Consider the following 23,561-nt stretch of genomic DNA (forward strand, 5'->3'; position numbering starts at 1 on the left):
TGGAAGGTGGTTTTGTTTGGTTGGTTTGTTTTGGGGGAGGAGGATATTTTTTTTTTCACCACTTTCTACAATGCTTACTTAAGTATTAATGTGATGGGAAAGTAAAGTAACTTCTTTTCTGCGCGTTTGATAACTGTTAATAGAACGTGCAATTAAGTCACATCAGTCAATCTTACAACTACCACTTTTTCTCCACATGTGATATATTAAGCACACACTTTTTATTGAGATAAAATGAAGATCAGGTTGCTAGAAATGCAACGCTGAATCAGTATCCACCGTAAACAGAAATAATATTTTGTTGCAATAGGTTTGCTCACATTACTGAAATGATTCTAAAAGCCGTATTTTATGAATTCATCACATTGCAGACAGACAAACTTCAAAAAACTTCTAATACAGAATTAGTATAACAGTATATTACCATTGTTGCTGCTTCGTTATCTTGCTCGTTCCTCAGTAACAAGGAACACTGATGCTGACAGGCGTCACTATCATCTTGTGCAAGATACAAACGTGCTAGTTCCAACATTGCCTGTATAGTAAAATATTTAATCTTTGAATTGCATATGATTAAGGAAGGATAGCTCAGTTCTGTACATATTTACCTGAGATTCCATATTCTGCTGTACAATTCTACTCTAGACAGATCTTGCTGGTTTTTTTTAGACTCTCAATCAAACAATTTAATTGATTTCAATTCCCCCAGCTACAAAAAAGGTAAAACCTTTTCTTCTTTAAGAGTTACTGCAGAATTGAAGACAGATGCTCAGACAGTATTGCTCCAAAGAATAAATAATTTTGGCAAGAATAATTCTCTTGGAAAAAAAATGTACATGCATTACAAAGTCCCAACAAGCAAATATCTCATTAACATTCACTGATTAGCTGCGCAGTATAAACAAATTCTAACAGAAACTGTTTTCTTGCTTGCATTTCCCTGCCTAACATATTAAGACTGTGTATGAATTCATTTACGAGAAACAACCACAGAATAAATATTAACAAACCAACATTTACATAAGCATGCATCCTCGCGGCTCAATCACTCTAATGCTGAAACAGAAAGGCAACTGAGCAAGCAAAGGAACGGATACAGAGTTAGCACATATGTGAGAATTTTAATTATGAGAACAGCGATTTGAAGAAAGTTTTCATGTGTGCAACAGTGGAAGACTGTGAAACAGTATGCTAGTCAGGAAACTGCCAGCTTGGGGCATGTCAGAGAAGAACAGTCAGAGAAGAACATCACTGAAACTGGACATCTACCGCAGTAGCGTAAGCAGGAAACAAGTTTTCAAAAACCAGAAATTTGGTCTTAGATTGGCTAAGACATCATTGTATTCCATGTAGCTAGAAAGGAACACTGCAGCAAAAATCTGAAAGAGACAGCGAAGGGAAAAGAGAAGCAGTACAATAATCACTGCTCATCAATAGCAACATTTTTTGAATAAAACCAGAATCTTACCACGTAGGGATAGAACTACTAGAACACAGACAGCAGAGACAGAAATTGTCTGAACTGACTGAAGTCGCTGGGATTTCTTTCCAGATGACAGGCAACAAGCAAGGCTGGAGCAGCCTCCATTATTACTGTACCATTCTTTACACATCCTCAATTGTTGCACGATGACAGTCCTATCAGATAGGCAACTAATGGACTACTCAGTGAACACAGATCACCACTCAAATGAGAATTTTATGTAAATAGACTGACAATATGTATACAACTATTTTATTTTGAGTGACAAAAAGGAGAAAGTTCAAGGCAGAAAAAAACAAGTATGTACACAGAGCCTTTGTAGTTTTCATCATAAAACAGAAAAAATTGCAAATACAGTTCTACGCTGTGGATAACTGGAAAAATGTGTTGCTAAGTATCAAAAGGGAAGAGGAAAACAAATGCAAAATTGTCAGAGGGAGAACTGACCTTTTTATCAGTTTCACAGTGAACAAGTGCTTCTTTGTAAAATTTAATTGCTTTTTCATAGTTTCGCTGAACTGTACAATGCTTTGCAATCTCAGCACAAATTTCAGCTGCTAACTGTTTCTGTGCAGGAACTGCATCTGGCTGTTCTGTCTGAGCCCGTTTAAGTACTCTGGCTTGTAATTCCCGAGCCTAGCATGGAGAGAAGGATAAGAAAAGATCAGTCAACTTTTTTTTCCGAAGGAATCAATATTATATAGTTCATTTTACAACAACATGGCTACAATTTTTACAAGTTTGTACTTGCACAGCAAAATCTTTAACTAATAAAAAGAAGAGGATAGAAAACCCAGGCAAAACAATAAACCACTAAGATCTTTCTGAGCTCCCAAGTTACCTTCCCTGTTCAAAACTCACATTAAAAACACGCTGGAAAGCAGTCTAGCATTTAACACTTCAAGAAGATAGGATCCCAACCTGCTTCTTTACTGTATGTCAATCTAATACTGTAAGGTCTATACTTCATAGACTTTAAATAGGCTAAAATTAAGCATACAAACAAAACTTCAAAAGCTGAAAGTCAAGTCTACGTACTTAACTCCTTTATTAAGTATACAAAATTCAGCCAAAATGCAAACAACTATCACATTTTACTTTAAGGTTCTTCACTTAGAGAGTGATTAAGAGAAGACAGAACCACAGAGCTAGAGACCTCTGTTGAAGGCAGATGCCCCAAAAAATTAAAAGGACAGCTAAGGAAATAGCTGTGCCCAATTCTTCTTATACTTGATCAATTTTCTTTGATTTAAACTTGAATTTTATTTAATCCCTATATAAAGGACTTCCTTCCTTCTGCTCAAGCTGAATTGAGTCTCAAAAGAGCTGCTTCACTCATTTGGAAAGGAGTAAGTTGAAGAGCTGTGCTGAACTGTCAACTGAAGTTGGCAAGCTGTAACTGTACTGAAACACTTCTTCATCCTACCATTTTGCCCAGCAGGAAAGGAGAACTAACAAACAGTAAAATTCATAGGGAATTCCTAACATCATCCTGAAAAAGCAAGGGAAGAAAGCTTTTTGTCAAAAGGTAATACCATGAGCAAGCAGCTAGTCCTACTGAGACTGGAGCTATAATGGAAGGGAAGGATCCAACCCCTTACTCAAAGCATCTTCTAAATGGATTATGTTGCCTGTATCTTCCAGATTTGCTCTTTCAAGACTCACTGAATGATAACATTAAACTCCAGAATTAACAGATTACTGTTGCTATTTAAAAATAATACAGTCAACGTTACCAAAAAAATGACACGTAGTCATTGAAAGCTATCCTTGTTTGTTCTATGAATAGCACTCAGTGCTCAGCAAGGATACATAATGGACACTGTTTTCAACTACTCTGCTAAAACTATGCTCCACACACAAACGAGCACACAGTATGAATGCAGCCTTCCGTAATACCCAGAATCCTGATCTAAAATTCAGGTGACAATGCTCAAAAAAGCATAGACCTATCTTAATGTTTCACACCAGGTGAAACACTGGTGGTTTATCACTACCATGCATGCTTTTTTCTTATTCACAAAAATATTATTAGAAACCAGGATGAAAACAAAACAAGAAATAAAAATGAAGATGTTGCAAGCTTTCACAGGGTTTCCTTTTGTCTTCCCTTTACCTGCTGTAATGAAGTGATAGCTTCATCAATCTTATCCATTTTGCTGTAAATTTTTGCTAACAGAACTTGGTAACGTCCATCTTCCATCAGAGAAGACAGTTCATTAACTATAAGAAATACATAAACAAACATGATTCTTTTAAGAATCGATCCTGGGAAGTCAAAATTCTCCACATATTCCAGGCAACAGCTTAAGTGAGAAGTTCACAGCTTAATTCTATTTATTTAGGAATGTGATTTGACTCTGTGTGCAGAGTTAGCAGGCAACGGAAGGAATAAACACCATAATATTATATTTCATACATAACATTATATTTCTTATAGAAACATTATACATAACATTATATTTACATAACATTATACATAACATTATATTTCTTACAGAAAACCTCTTTAAAGGTAATGAAAAATACCCAAACTTATTCAGTGTCACCATACCAAAAAAATACAGGATTGCTTTGTGAAATTTCCACTCAGACCTCAAAGTAGCTTTCTTTTGCTAGACTGAGTAAGACAGATATGAATACAAGTTGTTATTTTAACTAAATGCTTTAGTATCTCCTGAAAAAGCAGGAAGCTAACTCTGAGTAATGGTTAAAAATACTTATGCCTAAGGTAGTACTTACATACTACTACAAGTTTTCCTGTTTGTATTCATTTTAATCTCTTGTGAAAGTGGTGTCTTGGGCACAGTTGCATACATAAAACATAAAAGCTTTTTTTTTTTTTTTAAATATAAGTGTATTGAACTATAAGTAAATTGTCACAGACTCTTCTAATTCAGTTTGCAACTTGTTCTAGTCTAAGATTGTTCCCTCCATAATACTCCCTACATTTCACTTCTCTTTGACATCTTAGGATTTTTTATTTTAGCATTTCTAAACAGAGATTCTGAACTATTCAATACTTTGCCCAATGGAAGAAGAATTCATTAGCTGATGAAATACTATTTTTTTTTTTTATTGTGGAGCATTTATATCAAAGATATAAAAAAACCACCATTGCTGCTTCACTGTGAGATGGAAGAAAAGATTTTAACATACATGGAGCAAACTCTATTTAATGCTAATTTAATCTTTCTGAAGAAGATTAAAGACTAAAAGATTAAGCTCTCTTGAGCAAGATTATCAAGTTAGCTGGATCCTTAAATGTCAAGAACAAAATGAGAAACCAATGTGGGTTTTTTTATTGTTATTATTTTTTAAGAGAATAAAGTTAAATAAAGGATCAGCATTTCCCTGAACATTCTGAAAAAAAAAAAAAAAGGAGTTAACTTTGTGCATGCGCATTCCTAACGCATAGAAGAGAATCTGCAACATTGGTTTCTTTGCAGTGAAGGATACCTGGCAGCATCTTCCACTTAAAGAACTATTCTCTTAAGAGCAGGAATGACTCCTCTATACATGATCAATTCAGATCAGAACTTCTGCTAGCAAAGAAGAACAAAAAAACTTGCCTACGTAGAGGCCTGAAGTTGCATTTACTTGATGTGATGTCTCAAGTTTAAAAATCCTGGCAAGTATTTTAGTAAAAATGAAGTTTATTTTTGAGTATTTTTCATCTATTGCTTTGTAGTTCCCTGTGCTATATAGTTAAAAAAAATGCTGATCTGGACTTTGATTATTGTCTATAGCCACAAACAAGTAATAGTAGTAATTACACATTATGCTGTAAATTAATGACAGTCATACCATACTCGTGATCTAAAGCTTTCTGAAGTACTACTTCTGCCTTTTCATACTGCTTTAGTTTCATTAAAAGTTCAGCCAAGTCATAGCAAAGAAAATTCTGCTGACCACTTTTCAGGGCAGCCTCATAGTAACTGATTGCCTAGAAGAAACACAAAAATCTGATTATTAAAGAAAACTTACAGAAAACAATTTTACTACTTCTATTTTTAATGGCATCCTGCTTAGAGTTTTCTCTACTTTCTTCACTTCTTTCTAAGTAATTTTCTAGTAATTACTGCATTAATAGGATGTCATTTAATTGCAGTTTTGGACCTCCCAAGATTGAGAGCCAAATTAAAGAAACAGAATAATTAGTGCCACATTTTGGTGATTATGCATGTTAACCATGTTAGCACCTATTATCTTCAGCTGGTTCACTGTCAATTAAACTGCATTTTCATTAGCTGTCAAAGCTGTGTGATTCAGCTTTAAAATCAGTTTTAAAATATTTAAAACACAGTTGGACCAGAATTATAAACTTCTGTTTTACTATACAAAAGGAGAAACATTTTCCCTACAGTTAATCTGAAAAACATGGTTACAAGACATCCTGGGAAGTTTAAAAATATGTAAGACCTCACAAGTTTTTCCCAAATATTTTCTTATTTTTCTCCAATATTAGGAAGCTAAAGCCTTCATTACCATTGTCCTATACAGTGCTAAGGATATGAGAGGTATCTCAACTATGTTAACGGATAAGTACTTAACTATGGTTTTGAGTGCAGGTCCAAACACATACCAATTCTAAGTCACCAGAACTACAATTCATCAGGTTTATATCCACCAATATGCAACTATGACTTTGACCAGTTGCATGTTACACAGTAAATTTACTTCAGGATATTAAGTCTCTTTACTGCTATAAAATTAAACACTTCTTATTCAATGTACAAAACCAAACAAGTAATTATGGAATACCTTTGAATAGTTATGTGTTTTGATTAAGGCTTTTCCAATTTTACTTGCTAAAGCTGGATCTTTTGGATTTTTCTTCAAAGCCTGCTCGTAGACTTCTATGGCTTCATCAGGCTTCAACAGTGAAAGATAAAAACACAGAAGTCAAGGATTAAGACAGCAAATGTGTGTGAAAAATAAAAATCTGGTAGTACTTCCAAGAGCAAGTGCCAGTACTACTGGTTCACAAAATACAGAACTTCTGAGAGAAAAATGACCATTCTGGAAGTGTGCAGCCCATTTAAATACATATTTTTATGTTAAAACAAAATACAGCTAACAAAGGAGTCTGAATTCACTTCAGATTACTTTCCCTCTGAAATTTCTCTACCACTGCACATTTCACTAGTTAATATAAAGCACACGTGAAATTAGTGTAATGGAAGATAATCAGTTTCTTTTCTCCAGTTCTGAAAGAGCAGACAAGGAAATTATATTCTTTGTACTTCTTCACTAAAGAGAAGACAATTGTTAATCACCTAATCAACTCTCCCAAAAATATGAATTTAAGTGTGTATATTTCAAATTTCTACATTCACCCAATACAGTGCATCTTCTACAAACACTGAGCGAGATTTCCAGCCCATCAAGTAACCAAAAACTTTCTAGCATATATATCGAAATCCAATTGTTTATGATTTTTAAATAAAACTTTCAGGAGTGGAACATAATTGTAATTATTCTAAGTTTAAAACTACTCCAAAACATCTCTAACTTCTTTCTTTTCAAGCTTTTGTCTGAATGTTCTTCAAGAGTAAATGCTCTCCTTCAATTTCTCTCCCAAAATTACGAGAAGGCGCTTTCAACAGCTTTTAATCTGAATTTAGAACAGTTACATTCATAGTTGGTTATTTCATTTTTTAACACCCATAAGAGCTCTATTTCCGAACTACCTATTACTAAGAGTCATCATGGTACCTTGTCTCAACTTGCCAAAGCAAAGGAATGACTTAGGTCACTTGCTCATTTCTAACAAGCACTTACCTCTTGAATATTCATATATGCATCACCAAGAAGAAGAAATGTATGAGCACTTGGCAGTTTTTCTACTAGGTCTCTGGAAGCAGAGGATAGAACCGTGTTCAATATTTAACATGTCAACATTGGTATCTAAACAAGTAGGGTGTGATAACACTATCCTCTAATGATGTCAATTATTATTTCTTAAAATAAAAAATCTGAAATCTTTCCAAAATAAGAATTCCTGTTACTGTCTTAAATGTTAGAATGCTTGAGTTCATTATATCACTGAATTTTCTGATTTGTTTTAGCAAAAAGAAGCTCAACATGCTACCATTTAACACCTTGGGAAATAGTACACATACACATCACAAATTTATACCTGTAGCAGGCAGTATATAACTTCTTATCTCTCCTGCACTGAAGATAGATGTCTGCCATCTTGAGCTTAGCTTGTACAAAGTAAGGCTGTTCGGGTGTAATATTTCGGAGCACAGTCAAGGCTTGTTCAACATCCCCTTGAGCAATTGCCAGATCTGCATTTGCAATCATGAGCCTTAATTCCTCAGGAGTTCCAGAAAATTCATCAATGGCATCTTGCAGTGCTACAGCGGCCTCATGCTGCAAATAAAACCAATAGAATTAACACAGTTTTTGTTGTTGAACAGACAAAAATGAAGTCATCATAAGCAAATCTATGTCTGAGACCATTATACAAAAATAAAGCAAACCAAAAAAAGCAGCAAAACCAAGCCACAGTATTTATTTCTTTTTGAAACATTTAAAATGTTATTTTTCTCTTCACTTATATTGCATATATACAAGAAAATGATCAAAAATCAACTGCACAGCACCATGCTATAACTAGTCCTATTTAGAAAAGGATGACCTCTGACCATCCAACTACAGTGTTGTGTGTACATTATATCCTTGGACACTGCATATGCCTTAAGACATACTAAGATTCAGTTGAGAGTAAGGACACTAATAAGGACACAATCAAAAAATATTTCTAGTAGCATTCTTACAATAAAATATTAATCTACACGCCTGAGAGCGAACATCAACAGTATGTGCTCCACAAAATTAAAGTTTTGCATGAAAATTTTGAGTCAGTTTAGCATATGCAAATACATATTTTTTCTTGTAAACTTTCACATATCAGATGTCAAGTCAGATATCACATCTTCAAAACATCAATACATCTTGTTGGCAGAAAAATTGATGGTTTTATATTCTAAGCTAATGAGGGTCAGACAGTTCTGTTAACGGATAGAAGAAATTGTTTCGGGGTATGTTTGTGATCTTACCGGTTCTCCATTCAAACAATGAGCCTCTACTAGTTCTAGAAAGACAGCCACACGATCACTCGTATCAATTTCAATTCTTTTTCCTTTCGCCTTTGAGGAAGTTGTGTGTTTTCTCATTCCAGGCAAATTCCTCGCCATCTGTAAGGTCTTGATAGCTTCTGATAATTCACCCACCTTCTTCTGGGTTTGAGCCTTAATTAAGTGATAAACTGGATGTTCTCTCACCTAAAAGAAAAAAATATTTATATACATATATACATACATATACATATATATATAAAATATATTACACGTACATACAAAGAGAAAGAAGGAATTTCCAGATTTCCCCTCATACATCGTATTTCAGCTCCCTGAAAGATTCTTTTTCCCCAGCATTGACCTCAGTTCCTGTTTACCTCTAAATACAGCTGATTCAAGTTGCAATAATGTAAATACTAGTTTTCAGGGAGTCTGCAAAATAGCAATTAGTTTTTGTTTTATAATCATGAACTTATTTCATTATACCAGACTTAGACAGAATTATTTTAAACTAGATTGAATTTTAATGGATTTTTACCATCTCTCACATTGAAGTACATTTGTTTCGTTAGGCTACCAATTAAAAATGGTATAGAATTATTTTGTGGCTTAAGTCCTGTCTGCCATTTCCACACCTTCTCAAAACAGACCTAACGAGAAAAGGAGATCTAAATAAGGGAAACACAATTATAGATAAAGTTGCAAGCACCTTGGTATCTCCTGATTAGTTTGTTAACCTTATGCTTTTCTGCATCATTTGGAAGAAGGAACCAAAATGAGAGAACACTTGCAAGGAAGTGCTAGATTGTCCCACTATTCAGCCACACACTGCCAAGAGACTTAGCACAACTCAGACTTAAGGAATGCTGTACCATGTACCCCCATTAGTATTAATCAGAAAATTCCACTTCTGTAAACAAATAAAACAAGTCAGCATAGCATATCTTCAAACTCATAACATTTATGATGCTAAAACCAAGAATTTTCTTTTCTGAACTCCTCATGCATCTTTGTTATCTTCATTAGTAATTGTACATCTGTGTAAGAAGTACAAAGACACTGGATTACTTTTCAAGTTCTTCTACATTAGCCTTTAAAGTCAACTGCAAACTTCATCTGCAATCAACAATTCTGTTTATACAACTTTGTTTTACTTGTTTTTAGTACTTATGTAAGAATTGGAGGAAAAGCCATCCCTTCTTTTGTATTTTAACACAATTTCAGTATTTGCAATAATGGATTAGTTCTGCCCTTTGAACCTTACTAGTTAAAAAAATTAGTTATTTACACATTCACATTAGCATTTAGATATAGAGCTTATAGTGGAAGAGTCAAAAATCTCATTTTAAAGACCATTATATAAAAAAATATACAAAAAACCTTGGATGATTGACTGAATAAAGTGGTTTGATTCTTTTGTCCAACTCACCTCAAAATTGTAGCTCAGGCAGAGTTCCAGGGATTGAGAACACAGTTTAGTGTTGTTCTGAGCCAAATAGACCTGGGCCATCAGTAAGTGTGCATCCGCATAAGAAGGATCTCTTTCCAGACAGTAACGAAGATTAGTATGGGCTGCCTCAATATCCCCTAGGAAGTCAAAAAAGAGGAAGTGAAAAAGTAGCTGATAAGAAAACACAGGTTAAACAGAACATTAATTTATTATTTACTAACTTAGTTATTAAAAAATAAATAAAATAATCATTAGCACTGAGCAAACAAAGTCGTGAAGAAGTACCTTTTTAAACTTATTTTTTGCAGCTCTGAACAAAAAAAAAAAAAAAAAAAAATCAAAATCAGGTTAAAGTTAAGACTTTTTCCCATTGTCCCATCTTCAAATCATTTAATAACTGGCCTCTTTCGGAAAGCAATAGATGCAATATCACATTAATGCATTCATAGAACTAAAATACATTCACATAAATCACAGAAGTAGTGCAGGTATTCTTCACTTAGCTATGAAGTGCAACACAGTGGACAAGAAATACTTTACAACTGAAGAGCAAAAACAGAGAAACTAGAGAGGTAGATAGCTAACCATTCATACAAATATTACCTGATAAATATTTCACCTTTGCAATTAAAAAAACAGCTTGTTGAAGACCTGGCACAGTTTTTACCACAGTTTCAAGAACAGAAGCACAGTGCTTGAGAAGTGGTGAAGGAGACTGCCCGGGACTTGCAGGCTAGGAATAAACCAAAACAAAATGAACAAAACCAAACAACAACAGAACTAAATCTAACAAAACAAACAAAACCCAGAAGTAACATATATGTTAGTAGGCTTTGGACTTGAATTCCATTTCAAGTCTGAGTTTCACTTTAAACTCTAATGACAATAGTAAAGCTGAAGAGATGAAAGCTGTTGCTGGAAAAAAATATAAGAGTACATTTCACATTTAAAGTACAATTTGTTGATATCAGCAGGAACACAAAACTGCATCATGAATTCCAGGAAGAACAGACCCAGACCTGACGTAATAACTAGAGTTGTCCATAAACATTTGGCAGCAAGCTCAGAATTACCATGCCAACTGATCCAACAATATGAACTGAATTTCAAGAGAGCCAAAGATGGAAGGAATGATCAGAGAGATGGGAAGAAAAGTTCCTGGTCCTGTCTTCCCTATGCTCTTTCCATGCCACAGAGCTTACCCTCTCCTATTACTAAACTGAAAGCAGCAGCCTGAAAATAACCACTTCCATTCAACTTCCACATCAACTGCTACGCTGTATCACACTTTAGTTGTTCTTTATTATGAACAGTTTGTAGCCAATGAAATAGTTACGTTATATAACAAGCAAAAGACAACATAAAGATGCCTCTGTTCATCCTAACACCCTGACATCCTCTCAAGACACATGCCCTCGCAAAGCTACAATCTCTTTTTTGTAATAATGGTATAATGAAACTTCAAGGAAAGGTGTCGTTTTTCCCATTCTTCTACAGACAGCTGTTAAGACAACAGTTCAGTTTTCATTCCAAATTACAGAACCATCATTGTCATTACGTATCCTAAGGAAACCTTCCTTCAGACACTGCTTCACAGAATGACACTTATTTTATCTCCATCTGTGTATAAAGTCACATGCAGTTGTTATATTTTTCTAGACTTTCAAGCCATATCATCTCAAAGACAGCGGGATAAGTTATAACAATGGAACACTCACTGTATTTGCTGGTTGGATTTTATAGCTCTACATAAATATTTATGGAAAAGTTCTACAATTTGACTAGGAATCTGCTAGAAACAGAATAAAGATCACTCCTCGCTATTTCAGAGGAATAATCTCTTTAAAGACGACACTCTTTAGAGGTACTTTTAAAGTGTTTCTTCAACTCTAGGGATGTCAGGTCCACACTGAACGTATTAAGTCCTATATGTCTTTGCTTCAAAACCAGAACAAGTTCAGTCAAAGCAAGTTAGCCATCTAGAACTAAAAATTAGTAATACATCAACCAAGTAGTAGTCAGCTGATTTTTACCAACATGCAAAAGAAGCTTAAAATGAAAAGATATCCTGAGCTGACAAAAATATCTCAGTACCAGAATAATTACAGTGTGAATAACCAAGTCTCTCATTAAGACAGTTATAGTCACTGTATTCTTAGTTACTTGATCACAAGAGATTCTAAAAAAAATAAATAAATTCTGTACAAATACAGATGCAAGCCATGAAACTAATATCGTAAGTTTCCTCAGATGCTACAGTACCTGCTGACTTTGCAAGAGAAGTATTTACACAGTTATTTTGATTAAATGATTATATAGTAACTTAAAAAAGCAATTTTACGTCATAGAAATTCACATTTCAAGGGGAAAAGTTTTCTAAGCTTTTGCTTCATGATTGCCCAATCTCAAGAAAAAATTCCAAAATGGTTTGTTTTCAGAGAGGTGCAATATACAGCTGCTTACCTGTGCTGGGCAAAAATTAAGATATTCCCTAATAATTTCTAGCAAGAAATCAGGATTCAGTTTTTCAAAATACTCCACACCAAGAGGAAAACCATGCAAAGATGAGAAGTGGGTATCCAGAACATCATTCAGCAAGGCAATCACTTCTTCTTGTCTCTTTTGTTTTTTCATAGCAAGGACCGCATGCAAGAAAGATAATTCCTACAGGAAAGAGAAACAGAACATTTTAAATATTCCAGATACATCCACCTGCTATTTATACAAAATTACTCAATCATTAGTGTTAGCCATTTCTTTTTTTGTGCAGAGATACTGTAACACCTTAAGTATGTTCACTGCAAATGACACCAGCTATCATTCCTTCATTAGTGCATTCTCTTAATTTGTACAAGCAACTCTAAATTCTTCTGACCAAAAAATCCTGCATAAATTAATACCCTTCCCTTTCTAACATTTCAAACTTATTTTCAGAGACAGTGCTTAGTAAGCACACAGTACTGCGTTGTTAAGTTATTAACTTACATCGATAGGGAATGAAAACTGAAATTTAGAATGCTCCACTTGACTGACTGAAATGTGGAAGTAGCTAGCAGACCACTACTTAGATAGCAAACAAAGTATTTCAATATACAAAGATGCCTCCTACCCCAGATTTTCCAATGGACTGCTGGATTTCATTAAGAAACTCCAACTGCTGTTCTGCATCTTCTAGCTGCCCTTGTATTAGCTGACAACGAATAATTCCTGTAACATATTAAAAGATTTTATTTCAGATTTCTCATCTTAGTCAAACATATGCATTGTTTCCTAGAATTCGTCTCTTCAGCATCTTAATGAAATGGTGATGGAAGAAGGAAAAAAACAGACCAAGATCTACCGTAATGCAGATCTCACATACTTAGAAATATCTGAGAGAGAACATACACAACTAATAAAAGCAACGTCAAAAAGTCACTTTGTGAAAATATCCAAAACCTAATACTACAAAGCTGAGCACAGTACATCTTCAACTGGTTCTGGACTAACACAAATCAAGGCACCATAAATCTTCACTTCCAAATCCAACAATCAGGATAGGGTAACAAAAGAACACCCCAGACCACACCCAAACCAGATTTTTTTATACCATTTGAGTTTTCAGAGTAGAAAGCAGTGCTACAGATAAAAATGCAAAGACTGAAGCACACATGTCATATTTCTTCTTCATATCCTTGAGATCTTTACCAAAAATAGATATTTCTTTCCCCCCCAAAGACCTTCCAATCCTTAAGCTGCAGTAATTATCAGAAGTCTTGCCCGATTACGTTTCATACATGTTTAAATTAGGCTGAAAAGCATGCATTTCAGTCTTCACTGTGAACACAGAAGACAGCTTGTACTACCACCCACCTTTCAATTTACTATTTCTGCAGTGCATAAGAGCTCTCTAGCTTTGGTAAATGTTTAACTTTTTAACATACTGAAATGACAATGTCTGCTCCCAAGAGCATAAAATAAAAAACAGACATTCAGATGACAGAAAACTGCAATTAAAATATAACTTCAGTGGTGATGTATGTTAAAAAAAAAAAATCAAAAAAATAGTGTGTTTTGGATGCAGCCCAGGCAAGGAGAGGTCCAAGGAAACGTAATGCTTCATCTGCATACATGAGTCACAGAAAGAACAGCAGGGTTGTCCATGGTAGACAAAAAACATCTTTCTTTACCTCATAATCTCCTCCAGATAACTTTGCTTTAGCCAGGTCTGTGCACACCCAGCCAGCCAGAAGAATGCATTAAATGAAAAAATCAGGCTCTAGTTTAAACAGAGGCACTGATGTGTGATGGTAAATCTGAGTTACCACAGACAAATACGGTAATCAATGGTTTTCAAGATAACAAAATAACTGTATGAGTATTTACAGAAGCTGAAATTCAGACCAACACATCTGATAAAGCAACAGCCTTTTACCGTGGTCAAATAAGCAATAATCATTGATTTGCTCCCTCCCTTCATTTGTACTTGTTTCACTGACAGACATGCACAGCCACACAGAACCATTCCAACAAGAAGCTAGCAATGGATAGCTAATGTTTTGGCAGGCTTTTTTCCTGCTGAATCAGGCAGTACATGGGGAAAAGAAAGGAAACTAAAATATTTTCATTCTTCTCCTGTACGAATAACTACTGCTCAGTGTTGCTAATCCCTGCCTGATGGTAAGATCTAACACTCTCTAAGGAGTGACAACACTGCAGTACCATGTATTTTGCAGTTATGTGCTTCTGCAAATCTGCTATACAGATTTGTAACGTGATTAAAATAAAAGGGATGAGTACACCATATGCATTGCACTAGACAAAGTAATAAGAAAAAATAAGTTACCTCATGTCTGCATTTCAAATACTGTATGCACTATCCTGCTGAAAGCCAAGAACATAATACTGCACAAAATAGTAATGTCACAAAACAACAGAGCCAAAGATTGGAAGGAAAGGAAAAACAGCCCTAGTAAAGTTAGTCTTCAGTGATACTAATGAAATTTTAAAAGCTTTTTTCCTCTCTCAAGTAACTCCAGATAGAGGAACCTAAGGCAATGCCTCATGTACTGAAAAAAAGTGTTAAATATAGATATCATATAATTTTAGGTGTGCACAGCAAAAGAAAACAAATTGAAACCATCAGAATACATGAAAAATACAACTTCCTAAGAATAAACACTGTACAAATGCTACAGATCTAACAAATACTTAGCAAAATAATTTCACAAAACAAGAACCATATGCTATTCAGTAAAACAGTTCTTGTTATTCATATTAGCAGAAGTAAGAAAACTTGATAAACAAAGCATCTCCCATCTTAAGTGCAATAAAATAAAATAAAAAACAAGTTTAAGACCTTACCAGTTAGGGCAGAAACACTTGTTTCATCAAGTGTCATAGCAGTCTTGTACCATTTTAAAGCTTCTTTCACTTTCCCTTGTAAAATCATTTGGTAGCCAAGCTCCGTAGCAAATTCTGCATTGTCAGAATCCAAATTAAATGCTCTTTCAACTAATGTTTGTGTATGCTGAAGGATGAGTTGGTTCCGGCCACACTAAAAGGCAAGAATTCAAACTTTAAGATTATTCTTTTTTTTTTTCCCTCCAAATTCAGTTAGGAAAAGATAAAGATATTTCAGATTTTAAAGTTTGCACATTTCATATTACTGCAACAGTTGAAAAAAAACCCATAACCTCACATAAGATTAATCTGTACTAATTCCATAAGAACTCAAACAGTAAAGTGTGCTGGGGTTCAAACAAATACAGAATACCATATAAAAGAAAATTCTACACAGTTGATAGTTGCTTTGAATGCCTTCTTAAAAGGGTTTTGATTAGAATTAAATCACAGAATCACAGAATGGCCAGGGTTGGAAGGGACCTCAAGGATCACGAATCTCCAACCCCCCTGCCACATGCAGGGCCACCAACCTCCACATTTAATACTAGACCAGGCTGCCCAGGGCCCCATCCAATCTGGCCTTGAACACTTCCAGGGACGGGGCATCCACAGCCTCTCTGGGCAGCCTGTTCCAGCAGCTCACCACTCTGTAAAGAATTCCCCCCTGACGTCCAACCTAATTAAAGAAGCTTTCCACTTCAAAGCTGTATGAAGAAGCTTAACAAATATTTCTGCTATGAAACATTCTATGAGATAGTCGAGTATATTTTCACTGAAAACCTGTTTCTCGTTTAAAAAGTAAGTAATAAAAACATTTTACGAATGACATTGCTCAAGTATTTTGAATTCACAATGTAAATGAATGCAAAACTTTTAACAAATTGAGTTACCAAAGGCCATACAAGTTAACTTATTTAAATCTTTTGGAAAGCACTTATTAGAACACATTTTCTGGTACAAACGTTAAATAAAACAAATAATGTGTGGTTATTTGTCTGTTGCTTAAGAAAAAGAAAGTATACTCACTGTTCTACTGAAAGCTAAAGCCATTTTATAGTGGAGCTGTGAATTACGTGGCTCCAACCTGTCCAATGCTTTAAGTAGGTCGCTCAGTCGTGCCGAAGCCTGAGAGAAAAATCAATGACATAATTGAAAGAATTAACAGATTGGAACCACTAAATAATTTGCACCAAAAATATTTTACTGCATAGCAGTATTTTGAAATTTATATTCAGAGGTGTTCAGAGATAGAAGTTAGATTGATTTTCTAAAAAACTGCAATTTGTAGAAAAATACATTGATTAGTAAAGGGAGAATGTAATAGATCATTGTATATCTCCTAAATATTCTACAAAAAATGAATAACTTGAGCTGAATCTGAGCTGATGGAAGAGTCTCATCAAGCAAGATCTGTACATCTTGCTAGGGCTTCAGTACAATACAGACACAGTATACGAGGAGGAAGAGAGAACTAACCCCTAACAAAGGTTGCATTGTACTCAACTGTCTGCAACCAGCAAGACTCACCTCACGTATATTTCCTTCCCTGCATAGAAAATGCAGGGCCTCCATTCTTGTGGCCTCTAAATTGAGAGCATCTTTCTGCAATAGCCTAAATCCAAACAAAACATGCATTTAAAGAAGCCTAACCAGATTTTTTGATTCACAATCATTTTCAGTGAAAATAATTAATATTCTCTTCATTTTCAAAGCATTGGTAAATCTATCACAGTGGTAAAAACAAAATATTTTTAACATATTGGTTATTATTATTCTGTTTTATTCACCTCGTATGATAGAAATTGAATATGGATTTAAGGCTCCTTCTCATTGGATTGAATCTCCCCAGTATACAATAAAGTAATTAAACCTTCAGGTTCTTAAACTGACCTGGTGTAAGTATAATGTTACCATACGTGAAGCTACAAGAAAGCTTCAAATGTAAATGTTTTCATAGAACTTCTCCCATTTTGGTAACATTACCTTCGAACTTTTCTTTCCAGCTAAAATATCTCTAACAGAAATACCAAAAAGAATTAAAAAAAAAACAACACCAAGGTACAAGGAGGACAACCTTACAGAGTGTTGACATGAACAACTGTCACAACTTGTATCACACCATCACTTTAAATCACACTTTCCATATGAAATCACAGCTTCTGTCACTTCAGGTCTGCCTCAACAGAGACCCTCTCTCTTCCCTGCAGAATGGGTTCACGTATTGATGCAGCACCCGCATACAATTGCGAGGCGAGGCTCTTACTGAAGTTCATTTTGTTTAATATACTTTATTTAAAACTGTTCCAACTTTTTCCAAAGTATTCTTACAGTCCAAACATATAAAAAGCACAATCAGCAAAGTGTTAGTTCATACTCAACCTATGTGCTGTTTCAACTGCCTGTTCCCAGTCCTGCAGGGCTAGCTGTAGCTTCATTTTCTTTATGAAAGCAGGAAGGAAGTTTGGAAAGTTTGCAATTATCTGGTTCACCGTTTCCAGAGCTCCTGAATAATTCTGTCGGATCTCAAAATATTGTGTCTAATGGAAGGAAGAAAAATTGCATCAAATCCTGTGCACTCACAGAAGTGGGAAGATACAGAATTTCCCTCCATAGAGAAACCGTTTTTCAATATCCATTTTACTTCAGATTCAGCTAGAATTATCATACAAAAGAAATATGAAAAGATGAAGTGTAAAATACTGTGTGGGGTAAGCACCTCTATTTCAAGTTTAACTTCACCACAGCATTGACAAGAAAAAAACAGGGAGATGTAGCTGAAGAGTGGCATTGTTTTAGTAGCTTTTGGCAACTTTTGTTGAAGCAGTTTAAACATTTCAGGATATTGAACATAACCAACAGATAGCACAACTTATTCAAGACTTGAGATATGTGCCAAAATCTTCAGTCCCCATAGGTCACTGTTGTTGCCACACTTAAAAGTACAAGACTACATCAGAAGCAGTATCACAGTTTAAAATGAGTTCTGCTGAGTAGAAATCAATTTAGGGCTCATGTCATCAGCTCTACTTTGAAGCTTAAAATTCACTTACTGTATTCCAGGTGGTTGTGTGTATATCACTTAATATTTCTGAGAGTCATGGTGCAAACAAAAGTTACCACAGTTTCTTAAGTAACAACAAGACAATTATCTGCCTAAAATCTAATTGCAATAACACTTTTAAATGTACTGGTAATTGAACGCATACAGCCATGTACACATGTACTCAAATACTTTGTGCACTGCTCTGAGCTACAGTCTTCTATATCCCACATTCAAAATAAGCACTTGCAATTGAATAACGGCAACTTTGAATAAGACAGAAACATTCAGATAATCCCACCAGTGTTTTAACTACTATATATAGCGTGGGTTTTTTTTGCTATGGCACATAGTAATTCTATCATGTGGACAAGCGTCTTCTGTGAAAAATTCCTCTGACCTGCACGTTTTCAAATGGTACCAAGCCTCATTTCTTGCATACGAATAGATGAATTCAAAGTTTTTTTTCTTGTGCACATACTAAAAATCATACCTTCAGTTTACATTCAGACTGACTGCATTTCATCTGAAGCCATCTTTTTTTACACTGGTGCCTATCGGGCCTTAAGGTGTCACTTGGAAGCTAATTTTACTCAAAAAAAAAAAAACTCATCACTTGAACAGTTACTGCTTATTTACCACTGCGCTGCCTGTCCTTTTGTCTTCATCAGGACAGAAAGTGAGAATTCTTATGAACCCTGGCTACTCAGTACAATTAGCTACTATTTAAAGCAGGCTGTTTATCACAGGAAATGCAAATGTCACCTATTTTTATTGTGCTAGAACTCAAATTGTTTGGTAACTTTCATATTCCTCAAATAATTGCGTGACTCACATAATTTCTGCTAAAATCTACTAAAGGCTTTTAAAAAAAATAATCTAGTCAACTGAACAAAAAGAATACGACTGAGCTGTATCTCCACTTCTTGCACATGCTCTAATCATTAGCAAGCTCTAACTATTAACAAAAAGTTGCAGTATCACAGAACCGTAGGGGTTGGAAGAGACCTCCAGAGATCATCGAGTCCAACCCCCTGCCAAAGCAGGTTCCCCACACCAGGTCACACAAGTAGGCATCCAGGTGGGTCTTGAATATCTCCAGAGAAGACAACTCTACAACCTCCCTGGGCAGCCTGTTCCAGTGCTCCGTCACCCTCACCGTAAAGAAGTTCTTGCGCACATTTCTAGCCATTTCCCCTTGTCCTGTCTCCACACACACTGCTGAAAACAGTCTGGCCTCGCCATTCTGCCCCCCACACCTTAGGTATTTATAGACCTGGATCAGGCCCCCCTTCTATCTTCTTTTCTCAAGGCTAAACAGACCCAGTTCACACAGCCTTTCTTCATAGGGAAGATGCTCCAGGCCCTTTACCATCTTTGTGGCCCTCCACTGGAAACATTAACACATTTAGAAAGCGTTAAAATCAAAGAAAACGTACTTTACCAAGGAGAGCAAAAACATCATTCCCTTCCTGCAGCGCTTCATCAAAGTACTTCACAGCTTTTTTAATATGAGTTTCTTTCCCACAAGTGAGATCAAGCCATGCTTTCAGAATCAATCCCTGCAAAAACATTTGTATTCACTGGTGCTCTTATTAACCAGTTAATTACAAAGAAGTATGCTATGCAGAACAATAAATGGAAAGAACCGTACTCTAAAATAAGTCTTAAAGAAAGATCAAAGTCAGAAGCTTTTAATTAATAATCTAAAATATACAATTGAAATTATAACCAGTACACATCTCAAAACATTAGTAATTCATTCATAAGTTAAGTCAAACTCAAATTAATCAAATAATTAAAGGATTAAATAACTTCAAGGATTAAAAGCAACAATGGAGCTAACCTAGATGAACAAACTAAGCAGGATTAAAGATTCTTAAAACAGTAACTGTCAGTGTCTCTATAGACGCAGAAGACGTTGCTACATACAACAGTTACACAGATATTACATTACATTCAGGTAAAGGCAAAACCTGCCTTTAACAACTGCTGAAACTGTTCCAACCCTTTGGGTTTTTGAATCTGTAGATTCAGAGGAGATGACACTCCCTCTACTGACATCATCAATTTTTTGTTGTTGCTTTGACACTGATCATGATAACAACTCCTAGCAAGAACAAAACTGACATAACTATAAATTACCTCCATTGGTCAATGCAGAACTTCGATTTACTAACTGACAATTAATACATTCAAAAAAAGTCACTAGGAATTTTATTCATCCCTGTCAAATGCAATTATGATGTTAAAGTATTAAAACACAAAGTTCATCAAAGGAACATCAAAATACTATCGGTGTAGTTAAACCCAGCTTCATAGTATATACACAGTCCTCTTACTACTTTACGTAGAAAGAAAAAGGCTACCTCTTTATCACCACCAGAAACTTTGATCACCCTATCAATGTATTCCCGGGCTTTGTCTTCACGACCAAGATGCCACAAAAATAAGCCAGCGAAGTAGAGAGCCTGCTGTCCTGCTGTTTTTCGTTGCTCCTTCAGTTTTGTATCCAACTCTAGAATAGCATCCCGATCTGAAAAGACAAATGTCAAATATTTTCTTTTGCCCACGTTATTTTCTGGTCCTTTATGAAGAACTGTGAAAATCAAATGTCTGACTCTCATCGCTATGACTTTTTCAGAAAGTACTGAAATACATGATCTTAAAGCATTAGTTCATGGAGACAGAAATAAGAACAGAGCTATTTCACTCGTTCATTCAATGTTCACCAGGGTAACTCGAAATATATTAATGGCCTTTCATGACTTATTAATAACTTGCAGTTTTACTCAGAAGGACTGAAAACGGACAGACAATAGGAAACAAGAACTGAAAGCAACCTGATTTTAATTTCTTCCTCCATAAAATATTTTTCACCTTGGCAGGTAAATGAGTTTTTCAGTGTTTAAAGATTTAGACAACTTTTCACAGCTTTGTATTTTGGTATTTTATTTACAGTCTTGATAGATTTCTAAGTACTAGATATTATGTTTTTATATTAAGCAAGATTGGGGTATAACCTTTAAAGTTACGCAGAATTCATCTACAACTCCCAAGTCTTCACATATGGCTGTTAAAAATATAAACCATTATTGTTGTAATGAGCATACCTGGATTAGGGCTCTTTTTGTGGGCATAGATCAGTGCCATCATTGCACAAAGTGACACCTCCTGTTTGTTCTTAATGGATTCCAGTTGTCGAATACCCTCTTGGACATCACCTAGTGATAACAAGAATGAAATAAACTGCAAAGTCTTTGAGAGGACAGAGAAGATCAGTATCAAAAACTCTTGACTCGATTTCTATTTCTGTGCTTTTCCCAACTCTTTTTACGTATCTTTCCACATCAATCATGTCAGTTTTCAGCTATTTGTACACACTTCAAACAAACACAAGGAACAAAAAGCATTTCAGTGCAGAGAACTTAAAGAAGTTATGTGTTAGATCAGCCAGCCCAAAATATGGCTTCTGCTAATCAAACCTGTAGAAATACCCAACCGGTACCGGCCCCCAGCTCCCCAGGTGCAGATGGGTACAACGTTAGGCACAGCTGCACTGAAACCAACCAATTCTTGTGACACAAAGCATTGGGCACACGGTTTGGCTCCAGATTCCCTCCAAGGAAACTATTTGCCTGACTGATGCCCACAGAGTTACCGAGAAACACAGAGCCACATCACTCCTCTCTCCAGCACCGCGTGCCTCACAGCTGCCTCATTCGAACACGGGGGTGGGAGGACTCATTAAGCACCACTCGTACGCGGCTCACTGAGCGCTAGCGGTCTCACAAACGCCGTGGAGCACCCAAGGCCCGAGCGTCGCCACAGCAGGCGGGCGGCGCTCCGCGTTACCTGTGCGCAGCGCGCCGTACGCCCGGTAGAAGTGGAACACCGGGTCGCTGCCCAGCCGGCCCAGCGCCTCCTCCGCCGCGGCCCGGACGTGGTGGAAGTAGCATTCCTGGCAGTAGTAGTTGAGCAGGGCCTGCGAGAGAGGCGAACCCGATTCTCTCACGCAAACGCTTCACCCGCGGCCGGCCCCGTCTGGCGCTGCCCCGCTGCCCTCAGCGCCTTCCCGCCCCCAGCATCGCGGCACGAACCTGCTGCACCGCTGCGTCCATCGCCTCCGCCGTTGCTAGCCAACGCCACCAGAGCGAGGCCGCCGGAAGGGGCGGGGAAGAGCCCAGAGGCACGCTGCCATTGGCTGGCTGGCAGGAGCGCGCCCTACCATTGGCTCCAAGGGAAAGGAGGCGGGAGAGACACAGGAAGAAAAACTGTGCAAGCGCCGGAACGAGCCGGACGCTCGGGGGAGAGGGGCGGGAACGACTTCACGAGAGGCTGTTACCATTGGCTGCGAGGCGGGGGAGGGCGGGTTTGAACAAGCCCTGGTGGGGGGGCCAGTATGGCTCCTGGGCGGCGTCGTGCTCGGCTCTTGCCGAGGCGCTTCAGGGCCCGCGGGGTCTCGGTGCGCGTAGTGCCGTCCTGGCGGCTGCGCCAGCCGCCGAGCCCCGGCCCTGCAGTCGCAGCCTCCTCCAGCCTGTCTCCTGGAGGCGCCCGTGCTGGTGAATTCTAAATGGCTGGCTCTGACATTTGTTCCGACGTAAGACTGCCTCATGCTCCCGTTATGTTGTTGCAGACCACAGTATTGAGCGCTTCAGGCTCTGTAAAGCTCTCCAGCAATGACATAGCAATGTAATAAAATCAAATACAGAAAGTTCTCTCTTTTTTGCCCCCATTTCTGCCACCCAAGTGAATTAGAGTTGGAAGAGTTCAGTAAAAAACAGGTTTTCCATTGGGCCTGAAGGCGCTGTTCATTGTGTCCAGGCATCAGAAACAATTCTTGCTGAATGGCTTTGCTTTAGGAGGGATGCGCTGTCCCTCCAACACATAAGCAAAGCATTCTCTAGAAGATCCAACAGTAATGACATTTAATTAAAGGAGCAAACCAGTCGTAGAATCAGAGAATGCAATCAAAGAATCGTTAAGGTTGGAAAAGACCACTAAGTTCATCTCATCCATCCCCAACCCATCTCACCATGCCCACTAACCACATCCCTCAGTGCCGCATCCCCGCAGTTCTTGAACACTTCCAGGGACGGTGACCCCTCTGCT

General features: G+C 36.8%; 1 protein-coding gene across 1 annotated transcript in view; it reads right to left on the bottom strand.

Annotated features, from left to right (window-relative positions):
- TTC21B (tetratricopeptide repeat domain 21B) overlaps positions 1-22,585 on the bottom strand; it is a 30,804-nt gene extending 8,219 nt beyond the window's left edge. Inside the window, exons 1-21 of the mRNA XM_031599532.2 lie at positions 22,550-22,585; positions 22,305-22,434; positions 21,563-21,673; positions 20,819-20,985; positions 19,889-20,011; positions 17,789-17,946; positions 16,937-17,021; positions 16,436-16,534; positions 15,368-15,560; positions 13,134-13,231; positions 12,488-12,688; positions 10,628-10,757; positions 10,004-10,161; positions 8,554-8,778; positions 7,626-7,864; positions 7,268-7,340; positions 6,248-6,358; positions 5,291-5,429; positions 3,600-3,706; positions 1,931-2,119; positions 425-535 (exon numbers count right to left, since the gene is read on the bottom strand). Coding sequence (XP_031455392.2) covers positions 425-535; positions 1,931-2,119; positions 3,600-3,706; positions 5,291-5,429; positions 6,248-6,358; positions 7,268-7,340; positions 7,626-7,864; positions 8,554-8,778; positions 10,004-10,161; positions 10,628-10,757; positions 12,488-12,688; positions 13,134-13,231; positions 15,368-15,560; positions 16,436-16,534; positions 16,937-17,021; positions 17,789-17,946; positions 19,889-20,011; positions 20,819-20,985; positions 21,563-21,673; positions 22,305-22,434; positions 22,550-22,570 — 2,868 coding nt within the window. The 5' untranslated portion in view covers positions 22,571-22,585. The remainder of the gene's footprint in view (positions 1-424; positions 536-1,930; positions 2,120-3,599; positions 3,707-5,290; positions 5,430-6,247; positions 6,359-7,267; positions 7,341-7,625; positions 7,865-8,553; positions 8,779-10,003; positions 10,162-10,627; positions 10,758-12,487; positions 12,689-13,133; positions 13,232-15,367; positions 15,561-16,435; positions 16,535-16,936; positions 17,022-17,788; positions 17,947-19,888; positions 20,012-20,818; positions 20,986-21,562; positions 21,674-22,304; positions 22,435-22,549) is intronic.
- Positions 22,586-23,561: the final 976 nt, after the last annotated feature.

This window comes from Phasianus colchicus, chromosome 7, assembly GCF_987193195.1.
Source record: "Phasianus colchicus chromosome 7, bPhaCol1.hap1.1, whole genome shotgun sequence".
NCBI lineage: Eukaryota > Metazoa > Chordata > Aves > Galliformes > Phasianidae > Phasianus > Phasianus colchicus.